Source organism: Papilio xuthus, unplaced genomic scaffold (assembly GCF_000836235.2).
Source record: "Papilio xuthus unplaced genomic scaffold, Pxut_1.1 DF828952.1, whole genome shotgun sequence".
Classification (NCBI taxonomy): Eukaryota; Metazoa; Arthropoda; class Insecta; order Lepidoptera; family Papilionidae; genus Papilio; species Papilio xuthus.
The window spans coordinates 4,817,183-4,842,732 of record NW_013529697.1 but is presented as its reverse complement, the minus strand read 5'-3'; the positions used below and the strand labels follow the sequence as shown (position 1 = coordinate 4,842,732).

Genomic DNA, 25,550 nt, shown 5'->3' with positions numbered 1-25,550 from the left:
TAGTTCCACTTTCTAAACATGACATAATGATTCTCAATATCTTTTTATTCGCGGTGAATTTTCATATTATTTATTTACACGAATATCAAATGAATTCGTACATTAAAATAACATCAAAGCTAGTCCAATTTATACGAGAGATGATATTTAACTCGATAAATTTTATGATAAATCATTTTTTTTTTGTTTTAATAACATAATACATTCTTGGGACTATGATAATAATTTATAGACTGCCGATAGTCTTGTCAAAATATTAGTCAAAAAAAGTACCAATTAAAGTTTTTTATTGGATTCATTCAATCGCCATCAAATATATTATTAACAAATTAATAAATAAAACATGTCTTTATTACATTGGTGTGAATAAAATAGGTAGCAGTTGAAATAAAAGCATCATTAGCTATTGCTTGTATGTTGTTGATCTGATGCCTATATGTTACTGTGTATATAATGTAATCACATGTTAAAATTAAACAAACACATATACCACATAGAGGTAGGTAAGTTGGAACGAAAGAGTATATAGGATTGCACCACCACGAGCATGTAGAAGATTGTTCAAATATATAAAGCTATGTATAAAATTAAATTGTTAGTTTGTATATTTCTTACGATGTTATCTAATTCAACGTATATGAATCTATTTTTATGTATGCTTCTTGTAAACTAATTAAATATTTTCATAATTTGTTGAATTAGAAATCATTATAGTAATGTTTAATAAACCTCGAAATGTCCCTTAAACGTTCGAGTTTCTGTAGCATTGACAATAGACATTCAAAATGCTATTTACATTATTATAACTTATATAAATTTCTTAATATTAAGATAAAGTGAATGTGAATTCATTATACATTATATTGTTGAAGTCTTTAATCTATTAAATACCTTCCTCGTCATACTTTGTTATGTTAGTGTTTGATAAAACGGCTCAATATTCATTCTGGTATAATGTATTGAGAAAAACTAATAATTAATTAATCCTATTTGAAAATTTATATACTCATAATCGAGCCTTGATTATAATTTCTACATAATATTCAAGAAAAAAAATTGAAAACAAATTTGATAATTTTTCTAAAATCATTCTTTTACTTGGCAAATAACGTGAATATATTAAATATAATATAAACAATACTCATTAAGAAATAAGTAAATTTATACTTGAAATATATTAAATGCCAGCACTAGCTTGATCCACTTTTAAACAGAATTGTACATTCCTAAGCATTAATAATAGCAAAGAAATCATGCAATTTGATTTTTTTTTTATTTTTTAACTTTATCAAATGTATATAACATATGTATATTAGTGCAAAATTCATATCACTTGCCTCATATGAAAAGTTCTGATTAGTATATTACAAATTTTATTTAGAAATACATAAACTGTTATAATTTTGATTAGTCTAAAACAATATATTATGTAACTAAAAAGAATGTCTATAATACATAATGATATAGATATGTAGTTTTATTTTTATTATCTGTATCATCAGCTATCTCTATTAACGATAAAAAAAACAGTTTTAATCAAAGATTATTTTATTACACATGCATAAAAAATTGAGTTTGTTGCACATAAATAGTCAGAATAATATTGCATTTACAATTTAATTGTGAAAAAAACACAACTATTCTATATATAATACTTCTTAAAAATATATATTTTATAAAAATAATCATATGAAGATTACACTTATTCATAAAGTGTGTCTAAGTTCATAATTGATATATGTAGATAAAATAATAAGCAATGTTAATCTATTTTTTTACTTATTAAAGTATTTAGTGTTTGTGTAAAGGTAATCAAATTATATTAGGGCTAAGAATGACAAATTTTGAAAGGATATTACAATTTACTTGCATATAAACATTTCTTAGGCTCCTATTTACTTACAGAATTGGACTTGGATAAATATATTTTTAAAATATCAAAAAACAACTTTAAAAGTTTCCAAACATACAGTTCAACTATCATCATAGTATCTACGCTTCATTGTTCTGTATTTTTTCAATTTATATAGTGCTTCAATTTCTTTAACTACAAATTCTCCATGCTTAATCATAATTTCTATTTTCTTAGGATCAGTTTCCTCACTATTTCTTGAAAAAACTTTGTGTAGTCTTTTTCTGAAGAGGTCATAACCTTGAGGCCAATCTCGACCTAAATACAGGAGCTGAAAAAAATATTAAGATTACTCAATGTGTGCTCTTCTAATGTAACAAATCATAAAATTTTCGATTTTGTTAATACTTACAGTTTTGTAAAGATTAATAACAGATTTCCTGTGACTCGACATGGTTCAGAGTCCAAATAAAGACAGCTTACGAGCAGATAATGTCAATTTTTTTAATACATTTATATGAAATACATATTATGTTGATATTATAACTGCTATATAAAACAATGCATATGCAGTGCAGGTGCTGACGAAATATTGTTCGTCATTTATGTTGACATTTGTTGTTATCACTTCACTATGGATTCTCCTATAAGCTGATAAAATCGTAAACAATGTCTTCTGTATCACGATAACTCAAGTTCATGTAAGATAAATTTATCTGAAATCACATTTTCATGTTTTAAACCTTATATCCTACAATTTAATTGGTAATTGATAAACAGGATCATTATTTTAAAATAATTAGTTCCTCAAAGAGTAAACAAATTTTAAATATCAACTGTCACTGTCAAAGTCATATTAACTTATCATCAGTCTATAAACAAGGTTAGGAAGAGCACAACAATCAAATAAAATAAATTCTCTAAATCTCTAAATGAGCGCTCCACGTCTCCGACTTCAGGCTTTGTATTTGATTTGTGATGAATAGGTACTTCCTCTTATTATTTATAGCCTTTGCAGTTTTTGAGAAGCTCCATAAAAAATCCCTGGACTTATAATTGTATTGCCAACATTAAATACAAAAAATTATAATCATGTTGCTAAGTAACAAAATAATTGGAAATTGTTGATAATCGATTGTTATTATTGGTGAAGCTGATGGTTTTCTTCTAATTTATCGGATCTATAATGGCAGACGAAGAAGAACCAGGTCAAACTGGCGAAGGTAAGCGTTAAGGCAAGACAGCAGAATCTCAACTAATATTTTTTGTAAGGTATAATAATTTACCAAAGTTTTGATTAGCATATTACAGTGCCATATGACAGTAACAACTCTGATCATTTTAAATAATTTAACGTAGTTATTACCGAATAAAGAAATATTATCCATACTGTTGACTGTTAAAGGTATTCAAAGATTCTTTTTAAATAGAGCAACTAGAGGAAGGTGAGTTGGAGCATCATGACGAAGAAGCAGTAGAAGAAGAACAAGAACCAGAAGAATCAGTTTTGACGGAGTATGATCCTGATGACTTTGTATCAGGCGCTATCAATAGCTTGGATTCTACAATTCCTCTAGATTTCTTAGAATTTGAGTATCCTTTTAATGCCTATTTCCCCATAGCGCTAGACGCATGGACCTGACTGCGCGCTGGTTTATTTTGTATATCACACGCGGACGTTCCAATGAAAACTATAACATGCGACTGCGTATAAAATGAGCGCTTGAAATTAATTATTTTTGCTAATTCTTTTCTCCAGTTTTTCCTTAATCTAAATAAAGATATTCTTTCGGTTATAACTGTCTGAAGTACTTCAATTTATGTGCGTGCGATGAAACAGTAATTTGTTGGTCAGCTGGTAGTATTATAACTTTTATGGACGTCAAAACTAAACAAACTTGGTTTCGTAGAAGTACTACAGGGGGCTCTGTTGGCAATATTACGGTAATATTTCTTTCTTTTAATTCCAATTGCAGTAATCATTTATGACTGTACCACAATTTTAATCATTTACGAAATTGACTTCTTGCAAGACAAGTAGGTATTAAAACATACTTTGTCTTCTTAAGAAAAATGTGTTGAAAATGACCTGCCAAGCGCTGGCTGAAAAGTCATTGGAGGTGTATATTGACCTGCCGCTGCACTAGATTACTTTATAATTTCAGTCTTACAGAGTAGATCCCAACTACCGTATAGCAATAGCAGAAGGCAGAGAGGGTGACCGCGACCCCTTGATACTGCTTTACACATGGCCGCAAATGGAGATTGATGCCGTTTTACGTGATGGAACAACTAATGCTTACTCCATTATGGACTTTAGGTATTTTTGTATCATAAATAAGAATAATACAATTAATTATTATAAAGGTGGCAAATAGCTATTACTCGTAACAATAGATTTTGAATATGTCAGCCGAGTTGGAAATGGAACCTGTTAATCGGGTTTTTTGTCTCGGTCTCCATATTAAATAATAATTACTTTCAAGTTAATTTGGTCCTGAAAATTTAATACACTCGTCCAACTTTTGGTCTTTTTTTTCGTAACAATGAACTAGTTTTAATTCTTCGATACAAAAAATAATAATATCACAGCCCAGATGGAGAGCTGTTAGCGTCCGTGGGCAAAGAACCTGATTACAATTTGACCATATGGAACTGGAAGAAACATAAAATTCTTTTAAGAACTAGTGCTTTCTCTTTCGATGTCAATGCTGCTATGTTTTCCAAATATTGTCCAGGACAATTAACGACGGCAGGTAAGTTTAATATAATCATATGTATTGAAATAAAACTTAAAAAATCCTACAAAAGATTTGTTTTGTTATTATTTATTTATCAGGGGCAGCACATATAAAGTTTTGGAAAATGGCGGAAACATTTACGGGACTCAAACTAAAGGGAGACCTTGGTAGATTTGGTAAGACAGAAATTTGCGACGTCTTAGGCGTACATCCTATGCCAGATGAAAAGGTAATGTCTTCCAATACTATTTAGTAATGTGATAAAAATTGTTTTTAAGATAAACGTATTACATAATAGAAAAATATCGACAGCGAGAAATCTGATTTTGTTTTTTTGGTCGTATTTAAGTGACGTTTAGTTTAGTTAAAATAAAAACGAAGAACACGTCTACCTTCTAGGTGTTGTCCGGGTGTGAATGGGGTAACATTCTAGTTTGGGAAGCTGGACTGGTGAAGTTGGAAGTAACACAACGTGGTCGGAAGACTTGTCATAAAGCGCCTGTTGTAAGTTTTGTTCATACACGATATTTGTAAGGAAGCATACCTATTAATACCTTCTTATGTTTGTAACCTTATTATATGATTCAGATTCAATTCATGCTAAGTCCTGCGGGTGACGAGGTGACGACGATCGCTCGGGACGGTTGCGTTCGCGCCTGGTATTGGGACACTGTGGAACAAGCCGACCCGCCGGAGGACGACCCTTTTGTAGAACTCAATCCTGTTGCTGAAACTTGTGTAAGAACATCGAAACGAACATGTATTGGTCGTGATGTCTTTTATTTTCCTCTTCGTTATACCACCGTTACTTTTGATCAGACTTTGGTCCTCCAACTGCATTGATAACACCATAGTATTGACAGCTTTTTTATAATCCTGCATGAGAGTCATAAATATCAAATATAACTTAGAAAATTGTTTCAAAATATTTATAGGTACCAGGCTGTCAGATCATGTGTCTTAAACATCAAAAGGACATGTATTGGTATGCACAGGTAAAGGATAAAATTATTAATGTTTCAACTTAAACTTAGCCGTTATTCATTCCTAGTTTACATGTTATACATTCTCTCAGGATGGTAATGGTGGTATATGGACCGTGGATATAGAAATAGATAAAATCGAATGCAATCATAATAAAATATCGACGTACCACTCTGGAGAAGTGATTGCGATGGTGGCTCTCCGCTTGCATCCCATACTCCTCACTGTGGGCTGCGACGGCGCTCTGCAGGCCTACAGCACAGAGACCCAGATGTTGTTGGCCAGGTATCAATTCCCGACTGCTGTCACTTGCATGCTGTATCCGCCGCATGAGGTGAGTTACAATTTAGTATCTACTAATTTCACGAAGAACAATTTTCAGTAAAGTTTTGAAATATTCTTGACAATGTTCCTTATAAGAAGGTGATTTGCTTAGTTCTAGAACTACTCTACTACCACAACTCTACTCGTTTGAAAACTATGCCATCGTCAACATTTCCATACATTTATGACCTGAATTCATTATGGCCTTCAAGAATAGGGTACTTTGAAGAGAATAGGCATTTACTAAGCTATTGCTATTTCGACTACATCAAATGTGTGGTCAAGCGCTAGATTATTAATTTAAAAAGAAACTTACTAAATATTTTATTTTATCCAGGTTGATCCTAGTGCGAGAATAGTTTTAATCGGATTTGCGGACGGAGTGATGCGAACTCTATTGATACATCCAGATATATTGCAAACCGCGACCGCCCTCATCGACGTACGGATTCATTCTGCGCTGACCATACACAGCGAGGATTCCTTAAACCCTGATGCACTGGATCTGATTTCGGTACACTTAACAAATGTTCGATTTAAAAATATCAAATCTCCATTACGCTATTGTGGTGTAAGGCGGCCAGCTGTTTGGTAGACCATAATATAATTAAATTCAAGTTTATACTTTAAAAGTTTATACTTATAAAGTTTATATTACCGTATGTTTTCTTTTAATGATATTTACGACTTGGTGGTTTCTTACAGTTGCTTAAGCCACATTCCAAATCTTTAACGCAAATAACGATCAATCATCAAAACACGTTGCTGGTCACCAGCGGACAAGACAGTACAATATTTATGTACGAATTGAAAGCTGGTACACCCTTTACTTTGAACAGATTAGGATTTATAACAACCCCTAGTAACGTAACGTATATGACTTGGAAACCAGACGAGGTATGTACTAACTTGCTAGCTGTTGCTCGCAACATAGTCAGTGTGGATTTAAAAAAATGTGATACAAACATACTTAAGCTACTTTCCAACAAAATCTCTTCAAAATCGACTTAACGGTATCAGAGATTTCCTGGAACAAACGCGGTCTGATAGATGAAATTATGCACGAAATATAATTTGTTTTATCAAGTATCTCAAGTAATGAGCCTTGTTTTAGGAAAGAGTATTACTTTTGTGTGGACCAGTTGGTTTTTTAATGGAAGTAGTTTTACCGGACGCAAAAGTTCAAAAATATTCTGAGATAACAACATTCAAATTAGAATTTGTATCTTCTAAACAAACCCAAGTTAAGAAACATTTGTAAGTAAAAAAAGGCTTATAAAAGGCAAATTTCTGATGTATTGCATTTCAATTTTAATTATTTTTATGAGGTTAATACAGTTGATTTTATAAATTAGCATGCGTCACCGCCCTTTCCCTCAAGAAGAAGACCTGGCCAGTATTGATGAGGAAGCATTAAAAGCTAAAGAAGAAGCAGAAAAAGAAAAGGACGATGAAGAAGAAGAATGGATAGGAGAAATTCAACTAAGTAAGACTTAAAACTTTAATGCCAACCAATGTTATAATAAAAACTTCGTTATTTATCGATTTTAATTGTCATATTAGTTGAAGATGAAACAATAGCTGGCACAACACTAACATGGGCAGCGTATTGCGAGGAGGGAGTATGGACAGTGCAGCATGATACTGGAGCCTTGCTGCTTGTAAGACCTGGTCTTAGTAAAATATTCAAATACGGGCCCATACCTGAAGCGTGGACTGAAGACATTACTACTTTGAAATTTATGTACGTTGTTTTTTTTTAATTATAGTTATCTGTTTTAAGAACGTAAGATTCTGTTCATCACAGTGATATAAAAAGTCCAGGCAAGGGGTAAGGGACCTTCAAAAATTTTATTTTACAATTTAGTTTCTTAAACAATTTCCAGATGCGATGGTGCCTATTTAATGATAGGCACCAATACTGGCTACATCCGAGTCATGAGAATGCCCGGGGAAGATGAAGACAATGAGGATTACCACTACATGACTTGGAAAATGGCTCAACAAAAACTTTTGCGTAAACTTAAAGGCAGACGACTCGCTAAAGAAGAGGTTTATACAATCTACATGTCTTTAAAACTGGCAATCTAAATATGAGCTAAAATAGTGACATTAAATTCTATTTTCAGACTCAACCAACGCCGCGTATTGATTTCAATGACTATTACTACTTACCCATGCATGATTTCTACACTGGTGCTATAACTTGCATCGAGATCAGTGCAGATGGAAGGTTTCATAGTATTTTCTACTATTGCATCGATTTTAGTCGCTTTCTTAATAATAACTCTTATCAATTTCAGCCGACTATTTACGTGTGGAAAAGACGGAAATATTTTTTCGTATACAATCAGTTTTCCAGAGCCGTTGATACCCAAGTTTGAATTAAAACCAGCAGAACTTCCAGTAAGTGTTCAATGCAAACCTTTCACGGTCGTATAATCCTAATCTATTGATGTAATTTATAATAATTATCTTTATTCAACAGAAAGTACCAAAGATGAAAGAGCCCAGTACTATAGACGGAGAACTGATGTCTCATGAACAACTGAAGCAGAAGGAAGAATACGATAAGAAAATGGCGATAGCCAATGCACACAAGAAGCAAGTTCGTGATCAACTCGCTGAACTTACTGTTGAATATAATAAACTCATCAAAGCGTTAGTACAATATTATATTTATAAAAAGCAACAAAATCACAATAACTATTTCGAGACGTTGCACAATTCTGGTTCAATTTGATCCTACAAAAAATATATTATTTTTTTGGTTTTTAGGAATAAGGCTCTACCACATTCTCAACAAATCGACGTCACTCTAGATCCTCGGCCACTTATAGAACAAGAGAAAGAGCTAGATGAAGCCAAAGCATTGACAAAAAGAAAACTCGCTCATCAGTTGGAGGCTTCTGACTTAGGTTATCAGAAAATGTACACACGAAACATAATACAACTTGATGTATTTCCCTTTACACTTAAAGCCATCAGGTAAAATCTCTTTACTAATTTTAAATAAACTTTAAAAACAAATATTGGATTGGATTGTAATAAATCTTAAGTAAACAGGGATCCGAACATCATGCTAAGACCACTGCGACAGAAGAATCTTTCCAAAGCATTTTACGAACAGTTTGACGAAGTGCATCAGAAAATGGCCGAAGCAGCTTTACGAGGAAGGTAAGTGAAACTAGCAACATTAAATGAATTCTTCTAAAACATTATTAATCATTCTTCTCTTACATGCGAACCTTAGGAATATGAATTTATTGGCATTATCGGATATAGAATTAAAGTAAGTAAGAGGTGGCATGGAATTTTCAAAGGAAATTTTGACAATTAACACCTTCAAGAAATTGAGTGATTTGTTTGTTGCACTGATTTCGCACATCGCACTGGATGGGGGACGTTATTGTTTATTTTTATTGAAAATACGCTACTCTCTATATTTCTTTGCAAATATTTTACTGTGTGGTTTCTCTTTTATAATTGTCACGCTGATCTGTCTTTGCAAATTGTTCTAAAATGTTATAAAATATTTCAATATTTATTATAATTTTGAGCTGTTCTTGCTAAGACTTAATAATTTTTTAAGTTTAATTATTTTTGGCATGATTCTGATCTACGATTTAAATATATATATTTTTTTTAATAATGTATGCCGTTTCCTAACATTTCTTTATGTTAATATTGCATAGACGGGCGGAATCCATCGCACGTCGAGTTATTTCTAAGAAAGCCTCTTGGGGTCCTCCGCGAGTGGCTTCTTTTTTACTAGGACTACCGCCTCGTGCACCACATCCATTGAAAAAAGCCATTAGGAATTATTACAAGCGCTTAAACCGTCATCATCTACAATTTATTGAGGTATATTTTTTTATTAGACTTTGATTACATAAGTAAGATGTGTTTTAGAATTTGTTACAAATTTAAACAGCATCGTTTTATGGTGTCTCCTTGATTTCACCACAATAATCTGTACCTCGTATAAAATTTGGCAAAGTGACAGCGGTAGTTTGGGGGTAGTCCCCTACTATATTTATTTTTCAAGAATAGCAGGCACCTTAAAGTAATCCGAGTTTTCATATTACTGATCCTTTGGTAGGGATGTACTTAAATTTAATGGGTGGGATTTTTATTTCTAGTGGCATGAGCATTCAGCTCGCAAGCCAGACCCGAATGCGATGCCTCCGGGCGCGGCTGAAGCTCTCAAAGAAGCGGAGGCAACCATCGGCAATAGATTGTTGAAGACTCAACCGGATTATGTCGCGCCGCCAGGTCACAACACGCAACTAAGAATATGCGCGACAAGAAAAGAGGTTTGAAATCCAGAAATATTAAGAAAAATTACTAATTAGTAGTAGCCAATATAAAAGTTGCTCTCAAGAAATAACTACTGCCAACTGGTGATTAGAGAATTATGAACAATACTTTTTCCTTTTTTAAATGTTATCTCTGATCCATCTAATTTAATACATCCAGATTCACGACAACAAGCATGAGTTCAATGAAAAGGTGCTCGAGTTGCGGCAGCACAAGATGCGATTAGTAGACCGCATGAAGTCTATTGGGGACAGACTGGGCGAGATCCGCTTGGAGATACCGCACAGCATGGTGAAGCATCCACCGCCAGTGCCTGTCATCGATGAAGCACTAGAATTTCCAGAAAAGAACTTAGAGGTAAGGCCAGTCTAGGTTTAAGGACTAAGATTTATTCGTAGTGTAGACGTTTGTAAAGACAGTTAACTAGTACTTGAAAATACTTGAAAATCTGTAATATGCTTGTGAAATTGGTTGATGAACATAAAGTTCTTGATATTTACTGTTCTGATGAGTGTGATATGGGATCGGAGAATCTGCAGTTAATTAAATTTAAATTCGATATTGTAGGACACTTTTTATATTTTCAGATTAAACCAGAAGTGACAGTGAAGCATCATATGACAATTACCAAGAAGATTCAACAAGAGAGAAGGAAGTCAATAGCTCCATCGCAACCGCGCGTGCGTCCATCACGCGTTGCAAGATTTGTACCCATAACAGGTTTTTCTATTTATTTGGCTCTAGATTTCCCTCTATTTCCAGCGACTTTTACAAAATACGAGAAAAAAAAAATTTTTTTTTGAACACAATTGGCGATTTGAAGGATTGTACTAAACTGAATTTAAGCTTATTTAATTTAAAAATCATATTTTTCCAGTAACACGACCGTTGGCTGCTTCGTGGGAGCTATTAAAAACAAAACAAGATCAAGAGACATCTGCAGTAGAAATAGAAATTAGGGAAAGACGTATCAAACGGTATTATCGTAAGAAATATACTTAATTTCCAGTTTTAGTCGTCTGACTCCATTATCATAATGATTTTTTTTTGTTTTGTAGACACCTTTACGAACAGGACATGTTACTGGCGGACGCCGCAGTTTCAATACAGCAGTTCGATTCCCGTCTGAGAGAACTACAAAGAGAGCGCATACGAGTACAAGTGTGTTAATTTTTTTATATTAGGAATGTAGGCTAAATTATCATGAAATATTTCTACATTTCCAACATAATAGTGACGTAGTTAATTTGTCAATCAATGTACGGCGAAAATTTTACTTTTGCTCAGGAAAAAAATCAACTTCTGGAGCTGCATTTATTTCAATTGCATCGTGAAATGAACGTTTTGAACCGTTTCGAAGCGCATGAAGACCGACTCGCCGAGCGCGTCTACGTCAAACTGATGCAGGCGAGTTAAGACAACTATATTAATATTATCCCCCTCATTATCTTCGAAAAAAACACAAATCAGAATGCCAGCTGCTAAGCACGAAGCCTGCTGAAACAAAGAGTATAGATAAAATTATAAACTTTGAAATTTGTTGTTGACACAGATCCGAGGAGTTCAGGAGCAGATCGAGGACTGCGAGCATCGTATCGATGAGCATTACACAGAGAAGGAAATGCTGGACGCCGCCTGCCAGGAAATACAGTCGCAGTTCAAGCGGCTGGTGCACGACAACAAGTTTGCTGATTTCTTGCGAAGGATCTTCAAGAAGAAATATCGGCCACCTCGCGACAGAGATGATGACGGTAACCTATGATTAGCCGTAGAAAAGATGGATTGTATTTCTAAATATTTAACATAACATTTGTTATATCTATTAAATAAACAAATATGTTAGAATCGTCGGAATCGGAGTCCGAGTCTTCATCAAGCGAGGAGGAAGATGACGCGAGTTTGGACAGCCGCGACATCGGCCCCATACGACTGGATCCCAACATCTGTCCAGAGGGCTGCGAAAAAGAGATCTATGACAAGACATATGAATTACGCAACACCAGGTTAAACCTTCAAATTAATTCTTACAAAATAAATCTTTCCAGATTTAACCTTAGACCGACGGACTGCAAAGTATTAAAATAATTGCTTCACTCACGTTTGTTAAATTGTCAGGCATCGACATGAGCAGGAAATGATAGAAAAAGACCGTCTCGTAGAGCTGCTGCGAAAGGACATCGAGGCTCACAACAAAGTGAAGCGCACCTTGACCATACAATTGGACAAGAGGAAGAACGACCTCAGAGAATTTATGGTGCGTTGTTTTTTACAAATATTATACTATTTGTCAATAAATTAATTTCATTGACAATATCTAATACCCCACATTGTTAAGGGCAACAAAAACTACATACTTAAGAGTAAAGCAAACAAGTTAGTGTTGCCGACTCGCCCGGCCTGGTTACTTGATATGAAAAACTCCTAATGGTACTGGGATGTTAAAAGTTCATTGCTTTTGAATAATTTGCTCAAAACGTTTATACAGATGGAGAAACAGAACTGCATGAACGAAGTAGACCAAGTAGTGGTGCTGCGGTACGACCAGCTGCGAGCGTCCGCCATCCGCGGCTGCACGGGGCCGCAGGGGCTGTCCAACACCGTCGTGTTCCCCGAGCGTCTGCTGCACAAGCTGCGTCAGCGCGTGCTCCGGGACGAGATCAAACAGCAAAGACAGAGACATAAGTAAGGCAATACGCAGGACGACATCGTTTCAAGCGAATGCAAAATAATACGTTACGTTAATTTCTTTAATCCTTAAGTTTTTAGCATGGCGTCCATTAGTCTAGAGCAGTCTTTCCCAAAGTGGGCGATAACGCCCCCTTGTGGGCGCTGCAGGTCTAAGTTGCGGGTTATAGTAAAAGTTTAAATATGTGAAAATATGGGGGCGCTAAAAATATTTATTCTCAAAGTGGGCAGTAGAAAAAATAAGTTTGGGAACCACTATACGCGGGCATATTATAAACTTTCTTCAACCATGCGCAGACATTTAAATTTTAAATTCATGGTATACCAGGATAAACCGCACACACCTGTTCCGTATGAACATTGATCTGAGAGCGATGGAGGAGCAGGCGAGCGAGCTGCGCGCCAAGATGCGCGACGTGCTGACCCGCAAGCTGGGCAAGCCGCGCCGCGTCGACCGCACGCTGGACGACCTGCTGCGTCAGATGGCGCGCCGACACAAGTTCACCTCCGCCGTCGGCACCATGCCGCAGATGCAGATGCAGATCCGTCAGTGGCATGTCAGTACACACACGACAATATTCTGCACCAATACATTTGTAATAAACTAATTATGAACAAGTTTGTAAGTTATCTGACCCGGTAGGCTTAAGTCTAACTAAATTATGAAAGCTCACTAGCGCCCCCCCTGTCAAGGTCAAAAAAATCATTGTCGTACTGTATAATATTATAGCTCCTAAGGATATTGAGAAATAATATAATAACTATGAAATTAAGTTTTTTATATGATACAGGAACGTCTCGGAGAATTGGAGAAAAAATATTTAAAAGAGTTGGACCACTATTCGGATCGTCTACGTCTAGCCTCAGCTTTACAAGCGGATATCTTGCCTCAGAAGGTTCATATTTTTGCTAGCGTAAAGAAAATTTTTAAGTAATCCACAAAGATCTCGCCCTTTTCATCAATATTACGCCAAAAATTAAATATTTGACATAAATTTCAAATGTATATTATATTACGTTATATTGTTTTCAGCCGTGTAAAGATCCAAACATAATGGTCGGTAATTACGAGCCGGAGCAATATCAACGAGATGTGGTCCGTCTACGAATAATTCGGTCTCAACAACTGCAGCAAATAGCGGTATTAATATTCACTGGAATTTATATGAAATTTAATTAATTACGTGATGAAAGATTTAACAAGGATATGACGTTAACACCATTGTCTTGTTTTTATAGGCCCTGAAAGAAGAGATAAAAAGTCTCCGTACAAAACCTTTCTCTCGGGAAGTTGGGCCCATGTGGAGAGCGCCGCCCCGCGAAGCTGACCAATCGGAGCTGCGTCTCAGTCCTATAAAACGTACCACCAGACACACCAAGAAGAAATATTTTCCAATGTAAGGTCTAACACTTTATCAGCCTATATTACTTTTTTGTGTAATTAAGCATTCAATATATCTAACTGCAGTTTTAGAAAATTTATTAGGTAATATCACAAAATGTGTTGCTAATCTTTGATTTGACCAAATCAATCTTCCCAGTTTTGTAATTGCCAATTCTTCTAGTACACTATATCTATTAAAAGTGAATAAGAAATACAATATAAATTTCCTTGCGTCTGTGGTCAGTACGCCGATAGGTTCGCAGACGCAGGTGGTGCAGGAAGTGAACGTGATGTCGTTACTGTACGACTGCCTGGACGCCATGCGCGTCACACGAGACGACGCCGACGAACTCCTCAAAGATCTCACCGACCAACTGCCTGACGTATTAGCTGGGTAAATAACCTAAGAAAAACATTATTACGAATACCAGTACGAGTAATAAGTAGCTATTAATTCGTGTTTGTTTCTTTCTAGAACAACGTCTCGCTTCGAAGTGATCGACTCGCTGGTTCGCAAATGGCTATTGAAACACGGCGGCGATCCGAGTCTTTATAAAAAACAGACCCGAGCCTTTGACGCCCTCGCCGCGCTGGCAGACCGCCTGATCAAAGAACATGCAAGTTTTATATCAACTTGCTTGTGCTTGTTATAAGTTGCGAGATCGTTAAAAATAAACTTGGTTACAAATCTTGCCGGTTGCCCATGATTTCGTTCGCCGTTTCGGTGATTACCGGGAACAGACAGACAGACAGACAACTAGATTCAAAATTGGATTTTATTAAGTTGTCTTTATATTACATACAGACACTCCAATTTTATTTGTTGTACATTTCTCAGATTGCAGCAATGGAAGGCACCGAACCAAAGGAATTGGAAGTAATGAAATCATTGGAAGATGCTTTAAGAGAAGTCTCGGATAAAGAGCAAAGTCTTCACAGACGGCTTGGGCCGGCACTCGCAGCGCTGATGCACACCACCGACATGGAGGAATTGGGTTACTTTTTACTTATAATAAGAATAAGAGTATTGTGACACAGCAAATATTATTTTAATCTCTAATGTGTACTTGCAGCTACTCAAGAGACCATGACGTTATTGGTCAATTCACTCATAGGAGGCGATCAAAGGCTCACCGCAGAATCTGTTGACCGTATTCAGCCCGATGACGTTATAGAAGACATTAGGGGTTAGTAAAAATACTTTGCTACCGCTATAATTTGCCATCAAATGTATTTGAGTAAATTCCTCGTTAGATATGATTGATCGGTTTAAATTAACGGACACTGAGAGAATAATTGTGTGAAACAGTGAAAACAAAAAATCCTTCTCAACGAGGAGCTTTTGTAATTAACTATGAAACTTAATGTTTACAGAATGTGGCGTTAGGGCTCCAATTACCGAACTAAGGAAGATTGTTAAATTAGCTATAGATTGTCTCCGCTCGCAGCTAATTGGACCCGAAGAAGCAAAGTTCTTAGATGCCGAAGTTGCTAAAGCATTATCTGTTGAATCTATTAGTAAAAAATGATGATAACAAAACGTATTTTTATTTCCAACCTCTTGTCTGCTTTTGTCTTATGTGTTAGCATGAATATTCTATGGAACATGTGGGAACAATGAATCCTAGGGGCCTATGATATAAGGGTGGCACGCAGCATGACCTCATGAAATTGTCAAAATGTTTTTAAAACCATACATAATATTAATGATTAATTTGAGGCTTTTGTAGTATGGCGTATGGCAGCACAAATTTTATATATAGTCTGTATATTTTATAATTATTATTTTTGTTGACAACACTAGCAGTCAGTTGAAAAAAAAAATTGCAATGAATATTTTGTTCTTTACGAAGACACCTAAGACTATTTAAATTGACAAAATTATTACTATTTTAATGCAAATCAATGTTATGACTAACAAATAATTGTGAGATATACGAAATATAATTTTTTATAATGCATAAGTTGTTACTACTTAAAATTTCGTGCTACATTCTTTCACACAGTGCCTTATAATGAGACTCCGTGGTTTATAGTAATTATGAAGAAGATTTATTTACGTATGCAGGTATAACGACCGTGAACGAATTTATGACAAGAAAAGTGAATGCAGTAAATAAGTACATGTCAAAATTATGCCATGTACGCTCCAGATCACCTCAGACGGAAAGAAGTCAGAGATGTTATGTACCGCAGCAATTCAAGTCTTGACTTGATATACACCGAGCATCCATCGGGAAATAGTTTACGGCGCGAGTATGGGAGTCATGGATCTATCGACGTAATAGGTGGGACCAGTGATAGACTACCAGCAATGGTGCATAATTACAGCGGCGTATCAACTCCGGACAAACAACCGGGGTTAGGTCGAGCCGATCGACTGGCAGAAGTATTGGCTAGCGATCATGCTGATGGACCGCCTCCCAGATCCAGTGTCAGTCCTAAGCCACGCCTTAAGCTGAATAAACTATGGGGTGGAGCTGCTCCTGTACTGTCTCGTCAACCTCTAGATGACGGCGCCCTCCCATCGACAGTCCCAGAGGAAGTGAAAAGAAAGCAATTTGCCCACTATGATTGTCAGTCTTTGATGGCTAATTTAAGTTATGCAGCAGAAATACGTGGTGCATTGTTGAGTAGACGTCGTAACACAACTACAGGGGCATCAGCAGCATCACTGTTAGCAACGCGTGGACTACCTCCAGGCGAGGATGCTGTACCAGATACAGGGGATGGAAGGTCTAACGAACTCTTAGAAAGTTGCCCCTTTTTTAGAAATGAATTAGGAGGTAAGTCTATGTACAGAGTAAAATCTGATTGCAAAATGTGTTGCTTTTTTGTTATAATTGCTACTTATCATCACTTTTATTGCATGAACATAGTAGTTCTTATTCAGCACATTCTTTATCAATGACTCATAGAACTGGTTCCTGTCAACCAGATTTGTGCACCTAACAAAGCAGTTTCGAAGTCAATACATAGGAAATATGTCCTTTAAATCCTGGAATAATGACATAATCACATTGTAAATATTTTTTTTTAATCTGTAAAATTACATAGCCAGCAATAATATCATATTATAAATTGCAAACATGCTGGTATGTGTTAAAATTCATATCAATCATTTTTGTTTAGGTGAAGAAGAGCGCTGTATATCCCTGTGCTCACGAACTGCCCGTGGAGCAATACCAGGTCAATATGGAGGATGGCATCGACCCCGTGCTGCTTATGGCTTCTCAGTATTAGAATTTCCACCCGGACATACACATTGGCGGCAAGGTTGTCCTTTTGCAAGATCTCTCGCACCATTGCCTGTAGAAAGTCAAGATCTAGGGGCATTATATTATAGGAACTACTTTTACACTCAACGTAAGTTTTACTTCTATATCATAATCTCATTTAACATATTAAATATTATGCAGCAGTGAAGCATTAATTACAGTGTAAAATTATTGGACAATAAATAATTTTAAATGCTGTCGATCATCATCATAATCAGCCTAGATTTATGCACTGCTGGTTGTAGGCCTCTCCCATTGATTGCTACAATGCCCAAGTGTAAATCTGTGTATCTAATTTCATGCCTTATATCTAAACCATTACAGCATATTATGACTTTTTTCTAAAACATTACAGCACATCAGAATTGGTTTGGAATGGAGGAAAATATAGGACCTGTAGCTATATCTATAAAAAAAGAACGGGTTGAGTTACGTCGTGGCGGTGGAGATGCATTGGCTCCTGCTTCTCAGTTGGCCTGGCACTATCGTGTCATTGTACGCACTGCAGAATTACTCACAATACGAGGCTCCGTGCTAGAAGATGCTTTACCTACTGTCAAACCAAGCAATAATAGTGCCACCTACAATACCAAAGATGTCTTGGAATACATAGCTCCCGAAATACAACTCAGCTGTTTAAGGTAAATTAAAGTAACACTACGACTTTCTATTTGTCTAATATTACTTAATAGTACTTAATGAATTTTAAAAAATTAGATTAAAATTAATAATGTAACTTATTTATTTCAGGCTGGGCATTACAAACAGTGGTGCTGAAGAACAATTACTACGTTTAGATGAACAATGTGTGACTAGACACTACAAAGTTGGTGTAATGTATTGCAAAAGTGGACAGTCCACCGAAGAAGAAATGTATAACAACCAAGAAGCCGGTCCAGCATTTGTAGAATTCTTACAAATGTTAGGACAGACTGTAAGATTAAAAGACTTTGATAAATACAAGGCTGGATTGGACAATAGGACTGATTCAACAGGCTTGTACTCAGTGTACACTACATACCAGGGCTGTGAAATCATGTTTCATGTGTCTACAATGCTACCGTACACACCTAATAATAGACAGCAATTGTTAAGAAAAAGACACATTGGCAATGATATAGTAACAATTGTCTTCCAAGAACCTGGAGCTGCACCATTTACACCGAGAAATATAAGATCTCAGTTCCAACATGTTTTTGTAGTTGTAAGAGTTATAGATCCGTGTACAGAAAATACACATTATAGTATAGCTGTGAGCCGAGCGAAAGAAGTGCCTTTATTTGGACCCCCCATCAAAGATGGTGCTGTTTACCCTAAGGGTGATGCGTTTACTGATTTATTACTAAGCAAGGTAAGTCAATATACTCAAGCAATCTTACTATATTATAAATGTGAACTTTAAATGAGAGAATGGATGGATGTTTGTTAAAAAGTAACTCCGGAATGGCTACGACGATGTGGATGAAATTTATCACAGATGAAGAATGTAATCTGGAAGAACTAACAATATTGTATGAAAATAGGCTACTTATAAAGATTTTTTCATTCCACTCGGATTGAGCCATATTTTAGTCATAAAATGTATATTATTATCTTGTAATTACTTATTGCTTGTTGTATTTTACAGGTGATAAATGGTGAGAATGCAGCTATACAGTCTCCCAAGTTTAGCACAATGGCGACGCGCACACGTCAAGAGTACCTGAAAGATTTAGCTAAGAACTATGTTACCGCAACAACAGTTGAAACTGGACAAAAATTCTGTATGTACTATTTTTCTTTCTGAAGTCTAATGCTTATGAACCTAATGTTAGAGAATCGCACTCTTACTAATATTATAAATGCGAATGTTTAGATGGATGGATGGATATTTGAAGGTATCTCCGGAACAGCCGAACAGATCTTGATGAAATTTGGCATACATATACAATAGTCTAGAAGAACACTTAGCCTACTTATTTTTATTAACAATTGTTTAATTACTAATTAATTAATTTTCAACATTATAGCAATATTCTCATCATTGCTGATGAAAAGTGGAAATAATTCAAATAGCAGTACAGTTATCCCACGTCTTGATAATTGCACCAATGATGTTTTGGTGAGAGGAGCATTGTGCTTTCATGTAAGTGAAACCATATAATATATAATAATAATGTCTTATACCCTAGCAAATACATTTTTTACACTACAGATTTGATGATACTTTATATTTACACTATTTTTATCAATATAAGGTAAAATAAATCTTTTGTTTTATAATCAGGTTCAAGTACAAGATGAGGGCGCTGGTGGCAATCTGCTCGACTGCATAATGGGCGTGTCTGCTGACAGTATAGTACTTATAGAGGACAGTTCCAGACAGATTGTGTTGGTACTACCAACGAATACACTGCTTGGTATGATTATCTCGCTCTTTCTGCATGTATTTTATATATTCTGTTGCATTCGTTCATTCGCGATCTCTTGTAGGCCAAATTATCCGACAAATTTTAAAGAATGAAGTGTGATTAGATTCGTAAAATTCAGAGTGTGTTGGAGGTACCATTGACCGGACATAATTTTTTAACACATTCATTGTAACCATGGCAGTACATTGCTGAAAACTACTAATCGCTAAGTACCGCATAAAATGGAGAAACTCTCAACGACAGATGGTCAAAAGGGCGAGGTCGCGAAACTTAGGAATGAGGGAACAGTGCAAAGAGAGAGAGAGAGAGAGTGAAGTAACTAAATATTATTTAAATCAGGTTGGGTGGTGAGCGGTGGCTGGAGCCGTGTGTACTACCACCGCGGTGAGAGCGTGCGCATGCGTGGCGCACCCGAAGCGCTGTTGCGTCGGCTGGCCAGCGTGGCCCCGCCCCACGCCCACAATCTGCACGAGATCACTCTCGAGCGCGGACAGGCGGCGCAACTAGGTATTGCCATATTACAATGCAAAATATAGACAAACTGTACATCGTTCACTATAGACATACTGCAAATTTCTTTTTAACTGTATCGTGCAGGTTTTCACGTGCAGCCAGACGGTCTGGTGACAGCGGTGGAAGGTGGGGGGTGCGCGGCGCGGGCGGGGGTGCGGCGTGGGGCGCGGCTGCTGGAGGTGTGCCGCGCTGCTGTCGTAGCGCTGCATCATGACCAACTCGTTGACCTGCTCAAGACTTCAGACCCTGTCACGGTTGGTACACTACCATACTCCTTAAGCATTAAAGAAGTATGAGATCGGCAGTAATTGTAAGGTTCGCCATACCTTAGACATATGATAAGATCGCAGATTACTGTACTGCTGTCTTACTGGTATAATTTAAACCGGGCATAATATGGTGTTATTAGGTAACGGTGACGTTCGCGTCAAGCACACGGTGCGGGTGCGAGGTGGGGGCGGAGGAGTGGGCGGCGCCGGGGCGTGCGGACGCGCAGCAGCCGCGCGCGCGCAGGCACGACCGCGCTGACAGACACTCCCCGCCCCGCTCTGACAGCTCCGGATATGGCACAGGTATACTGACTTCTGTACACAAATTATTATTTATATTAATCTTCTGCATATCATTGTAATGATAAAGCCAGTCTGATCCAAGCTGGAGATTGAAATCTTACGGCAGTCATAGCAATGGCAATTTTGAATCTCAAATCTTCACAAATGTGTAATCCTTATATTCGCAAGCTGAAAAGTATAATAGTATTAAATAAAAAACAATTCTACGACATTATGTTTGGGAAAGGATATGGGATAGTAAAAAGTAGTTGATATACTTGGTCGATTGCTTCCTTCTTTAAATGTATATCTGTTTGTTATGCAGGTGGGTCAGGGCGCAGCATGCGGCAGCAGAGGTCGCCGCAGACGTCGCCAGTGTCAGAGAGCGCGCGGAGGGCGGAGCCGCGGCACTCACGCCGCCCACGCTCCTCCCCAGCCGCACCCGCACCCGCCACACCTGGCACAGCTCCCGCATCGCAGAACAATTCACTCACGGTATGTATACTGCCTCGTTATTCTTTAGCAATCTCTAAATTAATGTTGGCAATATTTGAACTCTTATGCACATTTGTCTAAAAAAATATTTTACCAATTTGTAGGAAGAGCTAATGCGTCTAATGGACGCAGAACTGGGGGAGGGGCAGAACGAGGGTGCGGGGCGTGGTCCACCACTGCCGCTGCCCGACGCCGCCGCACTCGACTGGGCCACGCTCGTACATACTGCTACTAGGGCCATGTTGCAGGTACCCGGTGTTATCATACATTTCAAATGCGGAAACATATATTCAAATATAGTTAAGATCAGACATATCGGATAAAATCTCCCAGTTTTTGTTCATTATATTCTTATATGATATATTTTATAGATCTGCGAAGAACACCAGTATCCAGCAATGGATAATTTAGAATCACTGGACAATCCTGCAAGTGAACCCTCGCAGGATTCTTGGCCGGAACCACCTGTCAGTATTAAAAAGTTTTATATTGAACCCTACAACTTTGTCATTGTTATAACAAATCCTAAAACATATATTTATCGTTCAGCAGATATCAGAGACTTCGATATCAACAGTGATGTCGAACAGCCCGAGCGTGTCGAGCAGTGCGAGCGTGGTGGGCGGGGCTAACGCAGTAGGCGGGGCTAGCATAGTAGGCGGCGCTACGGGCGCGGTGACGAGCGCGGACAGTGCGTCGTGCGGCTGCGGGCTCGCGGCCAGGGTCGCCACATTAGAAGCGGACGCGGCAACCGCACAGCGACAAAACAACCAGCTGGAGGAAGAGGTCAGTACGAATGGAACTTTATTGTGAAGAATATAGAATTCTAATAACGATCCTAATCATAAATTAATACACAAATTTCGCAAATTTTCAGGTGCGACGTTTGAGACGACACAACGCTCGCCTAAGAGAGGAATCCGCGAGAGCTGTTTGGCAACTGCGACACTTCACACAGTGGCTCAAGAGAACTGTCGACAGACAGTAATCTAAACAACCAATTAAATTTAACCGTTCTGTACTAACCTGAACCTGGGTGTAATTGACACGCCTGACGTTGAAAATAGGGTGTCTACCTCCCCACCTCTTGAATCGGTAAACACCGATTCCATATAAAACCTTGGCCTATTTAATAGAATGCAATTAAGTAAAGCTGTGTGCTTTTATATAACTATTGTCAATTTATCCACTCAAATAATGGTAGTGATCGAAATTTTATAAAATAAGTGTTTTTAATGTCACAAGTACTGGCCTATATCTCAATATAATCTGTCGTAGAATGCTTTCAACGATTTCATTGTTAGAACAACGAGTTATTTATAAAAACAATTTGCTATATAAAATATATGCATTAGAAATGTTTACTGATTACAACGAAGGTGTAACTTGAGTTTTCGATTTTTAATTCTACTAATATTAAAAATGCGAATGTTTAGATGGATGTTTGTTTGAATGTATCTCCAGAACTGCTGAACGGATCTTGATGAAATACGGCATACATGTAGAACATAATCTGGAAGAACACATAGACAATTTTTTTTTTATACCGCGCGGACGGAGCCGCGGTCGACAGTATCTCATAAATACTCTGAAGTATCATGTATGTACTTGATATTCAATATTAAGTATTACATACATTAATTACTAATAGATACTCAATAAACATACAAACTAATATATTGAGTTGTATGTATGAGATAAACATATAGCGTTTGCGCTGTTTCTTATGAATTGTGCCTTTGTGCTTATGATGAGCCTTGTTTGGCGGACATGGCGGCTGTACGCGTGTTCAGTTGTTATCACATTGTATATTGAACGTTGCTAGTTCGCAGTTAACGTACAATTCCACTGCACTGATAATTGACACGTATTCTTGTCTCTGTTTTGTCAAAGTAAATGAAAGGGATGACTAATACGAATGTCCTGCAGTGGAAATGTACCTTAACTCGTACGCGTATTGTTACATCACGTGTTGTACTTTGACATTTATAGACTGTTTCAAATGAAACAAACAAAATTCTGTTTATGTATTTTTTGTATTTCTTTTAGAAATTAAAAATGTTAAATAAAAAACAAATTGTTTACGTAAATGTTTTGGAATTAACATATTGCAGTGTGAAATTTGGTTACATTTGAAACAGGAATATAAAATGACTACCGTTAGATTTTATGGAAGTCGTATTTTATAATCATTTGACTTATTTATTATTCGTGTAGTTATCCAAAAATAATTAAACAATAATCTTAGTATTAAGGGAATTTAAGAACACCAATTGTTGTGTAGATTTTACGCGAAGCGATGTTGTGAACTGATCACAAGTCAATTTATTTTTTAATTTAGTAATTACGTAATAAGCTATTTCAAATCTAGATATAAACATTGTAAACCAATTGTAGACAAATTTTCATCATAAATTGATTTTTTTGGAAATTATAAATCGCGATAAGAAATCCTACGATTTGTGCATGTAATTTGGAATTTACTAACACATTTGTATACAATGTTGAAATCTTAATTTGGAACAGCGTCTTCATTCGTCTCGAGACTCGAGTTGTGTGCAGTATGAATTTAAATAACCTAATTTAAAAAAAATATATATAAGAGTTTAGAACGTAATTTGTTATTTGTAAACAGACTTGAACCTGCCAAATATTAGTACAGTATGAATGTTTCGTTAGCACAAAGCTGCTTTTTAGACAATCATTAAGTCAAACATTTCAATATCAATAAACTAACACAAAAAATGGATATTCCAACTGAGAATCACATTTAATTAAATACATATTTAAAAAAATATTAAATTTTTTAATTCAATGTTGGAACAAACCAATGGAATTAATATTAATATATTCCGGATACTGTTTACTTTCTTTGGGATATCTAAAAACAATATGAAAACCAATACTGCTGAATTCGTAATGTTTGTAGGTTTGTACAGACCATTTATTTTATAAGATTAGAATATCATGATGAAATGAAAGCTTTATTAGTTTAAGTCTTTTTTTATTTTTTTCTAATACTTAAAATATGTTTGTGACTGTATCTTAGACATTTACGTTTGAAGGTTGTTACATTTTATGGCAGCATTTTTCAACATATTAAATATAGATTCAAAATCAAGTTTAGCTTACTTTGACATCTCAGTGGTATTTATTTTACTTCATGATGTAAAAAAACTAAGTTCGTAGACCGATAACCATGACCCGGTGGGCATAAATGAAACTAAATTATGACAGCTCACTAGCGCCACTTTGTCAATGTCAAAAAGTGCCACAAGTTCCTTTTCGCACTGTAGCTGGCACGTTTTTTTTTTTCTTTTGTCATATTTTTACATTTTTCAGACAGAACTAACCACGATAGCAGCGCCTCTCTCACTGGCTCATATCTTTGATTAAAGGCAAAACTGAATATTATATTCTCTGTACGTGAACTTTTTATATATACGAACTTAGGTAATTAAAGGTCGACTATTCTCTTATTAATTATGGTATTTTTTTCGGCCTAATAAGTTGACATATAAGTTTCATTAAGTATTTTTGTTACATTATATTTATGAGCACAAATGTCAATTGTTTTTGATGTCTTTAAACAATTTAAAATTAAAAAGTATAAGATATTGTTTGGTGTAATATTTATTAATTGTACTGTTTTTAAACATTTTTGCTGTATAATTGACGAAGTATGTTTGCTGTTATAATATACGAATAATGCTTTTTCAATAAAAGTGATACTTAAAATTTCTTGGTAATAAAATAGGTGCTGTAATCAATTTTTGATGTATTTATCTATACCGTTAGATCACTCTGTATAATCATACTATGTTATTGCTATATTTATATGTTATCAATATATATATGTTGTTGTGACTGATATGTTGTATATGCGGTCACTTTGCTATTTTGGCAAATTTATTTGCCCGCTTGCTCGATTGCCACCTTATACTATACAAAATACGCAGGATTATCTGAATTGCTTCGTATGAAATAAAAAAAAAACTTCCCACCATTTGAT

At 36.1% G+C, this 25,550-nt stretch overlaps 2 protein-coding genes across 3 annotated transcripts; both read left to right on the top strand.

Annotated features, from left to right (window-relative positions):
* The first annotated feature begins 2,304 nt into the window (after nt 1–2,304).
* LOC106123586 (uncharacterized) lies at nt 2,305–15,819 on the top strand. The gene is made up of 41 exons (XM_013319997.1): nt 2,305–3,075; nt 3,283–3,445; nt 3,634–3,796; nt 4,018–4,172; nt 4,445–4,608; nt 4,692–4,822; nt 4,993–5,097; nt 5,182–5,331; nt 5,529–5,588; nt 5,669–5,911; nt 6,239–6,415; nt 6,607–6,798; nt 7,016–7,158; nt 7,257–7,387; nt 7,465–7,645; nt 7,788–7,953; nt 8,031–8,134; nt 8,205–8,307; nt 8,390–8,562; nt 8,680–8,889; nt 8,968–9,078; nt 9,597–9,765; nt 10,044–10,217; nt 10,381–10,578; nt 10,809–10,941; nt 11,099–11,198; nt 11,280–11,382; nt 11,509–11,628; nt 11,774–11,972; nt 12,065–12,224; nt 12,337–12,475; nt 12,707–12,903; nt 13,235–13,463; nt 13,698–13,802; nt 13,940–14,047; nt 14,146–14,303; nt 14,535–14,684; nt 14,766–14,907; nt 15,129–15,285; nt 15,364–15,477; nt 15,665–15,819. Exons 1-41 carry the CDS (start codon nt 3,039–3,041, stop codon nt 15,817–15,819), a joined length of 6,072 nt encoding a protein of 2,023 aa, XP_013175451.1. The 5' UTR covers nt 2,305–3,038.
* A 304-nt stretch (nt 15,820–16,123) lies between these two features.
* Nucleotides 16,124–22,864, top strand: LOC106127565 (signal-induced proliferation-associated 1-like protein 2). 2 transcript variants are annotated; one of them, XM_013325679.1, is made up of 15 exons: nt 16,124–17,076; nt 17,423–17,656; nt 17,924–18,209; nt 18,319–18,919; nt 19,196–19,331; nt 19,578–19,693; nt 19,835–19,967; nt 20,319–20,486; nt 20,577–20,746; nt 20,902–21,064; nt 21,369–21,538; nt 21,643–21,786; nt 21,910–22,005; nt 22,091–22,324; nt 22,416–22,864. In XM_013325679.1, exons 1-15 carry the CDS (start codon nt 16,431–16,433, stop codon nt 22,524–22,526), a joined length of 3,408 nt encoding a protein of 1,135 aa, XP_013181133.1. In that variant the 5' UTR covers nt 16,124–16,430; the 3' UTR covers nt 22,527–22,864. The 2 variants fall into 2 exon arrangements, with proteins under 2 accessions (XP_013181133.1, XP_013181125.1); XM_013325671.1 differs by having other exon boundaries at nt 22,088–22,324.
* Nucleotides 22,865–25,550: the final 2,686 nt, after the last annotated feature.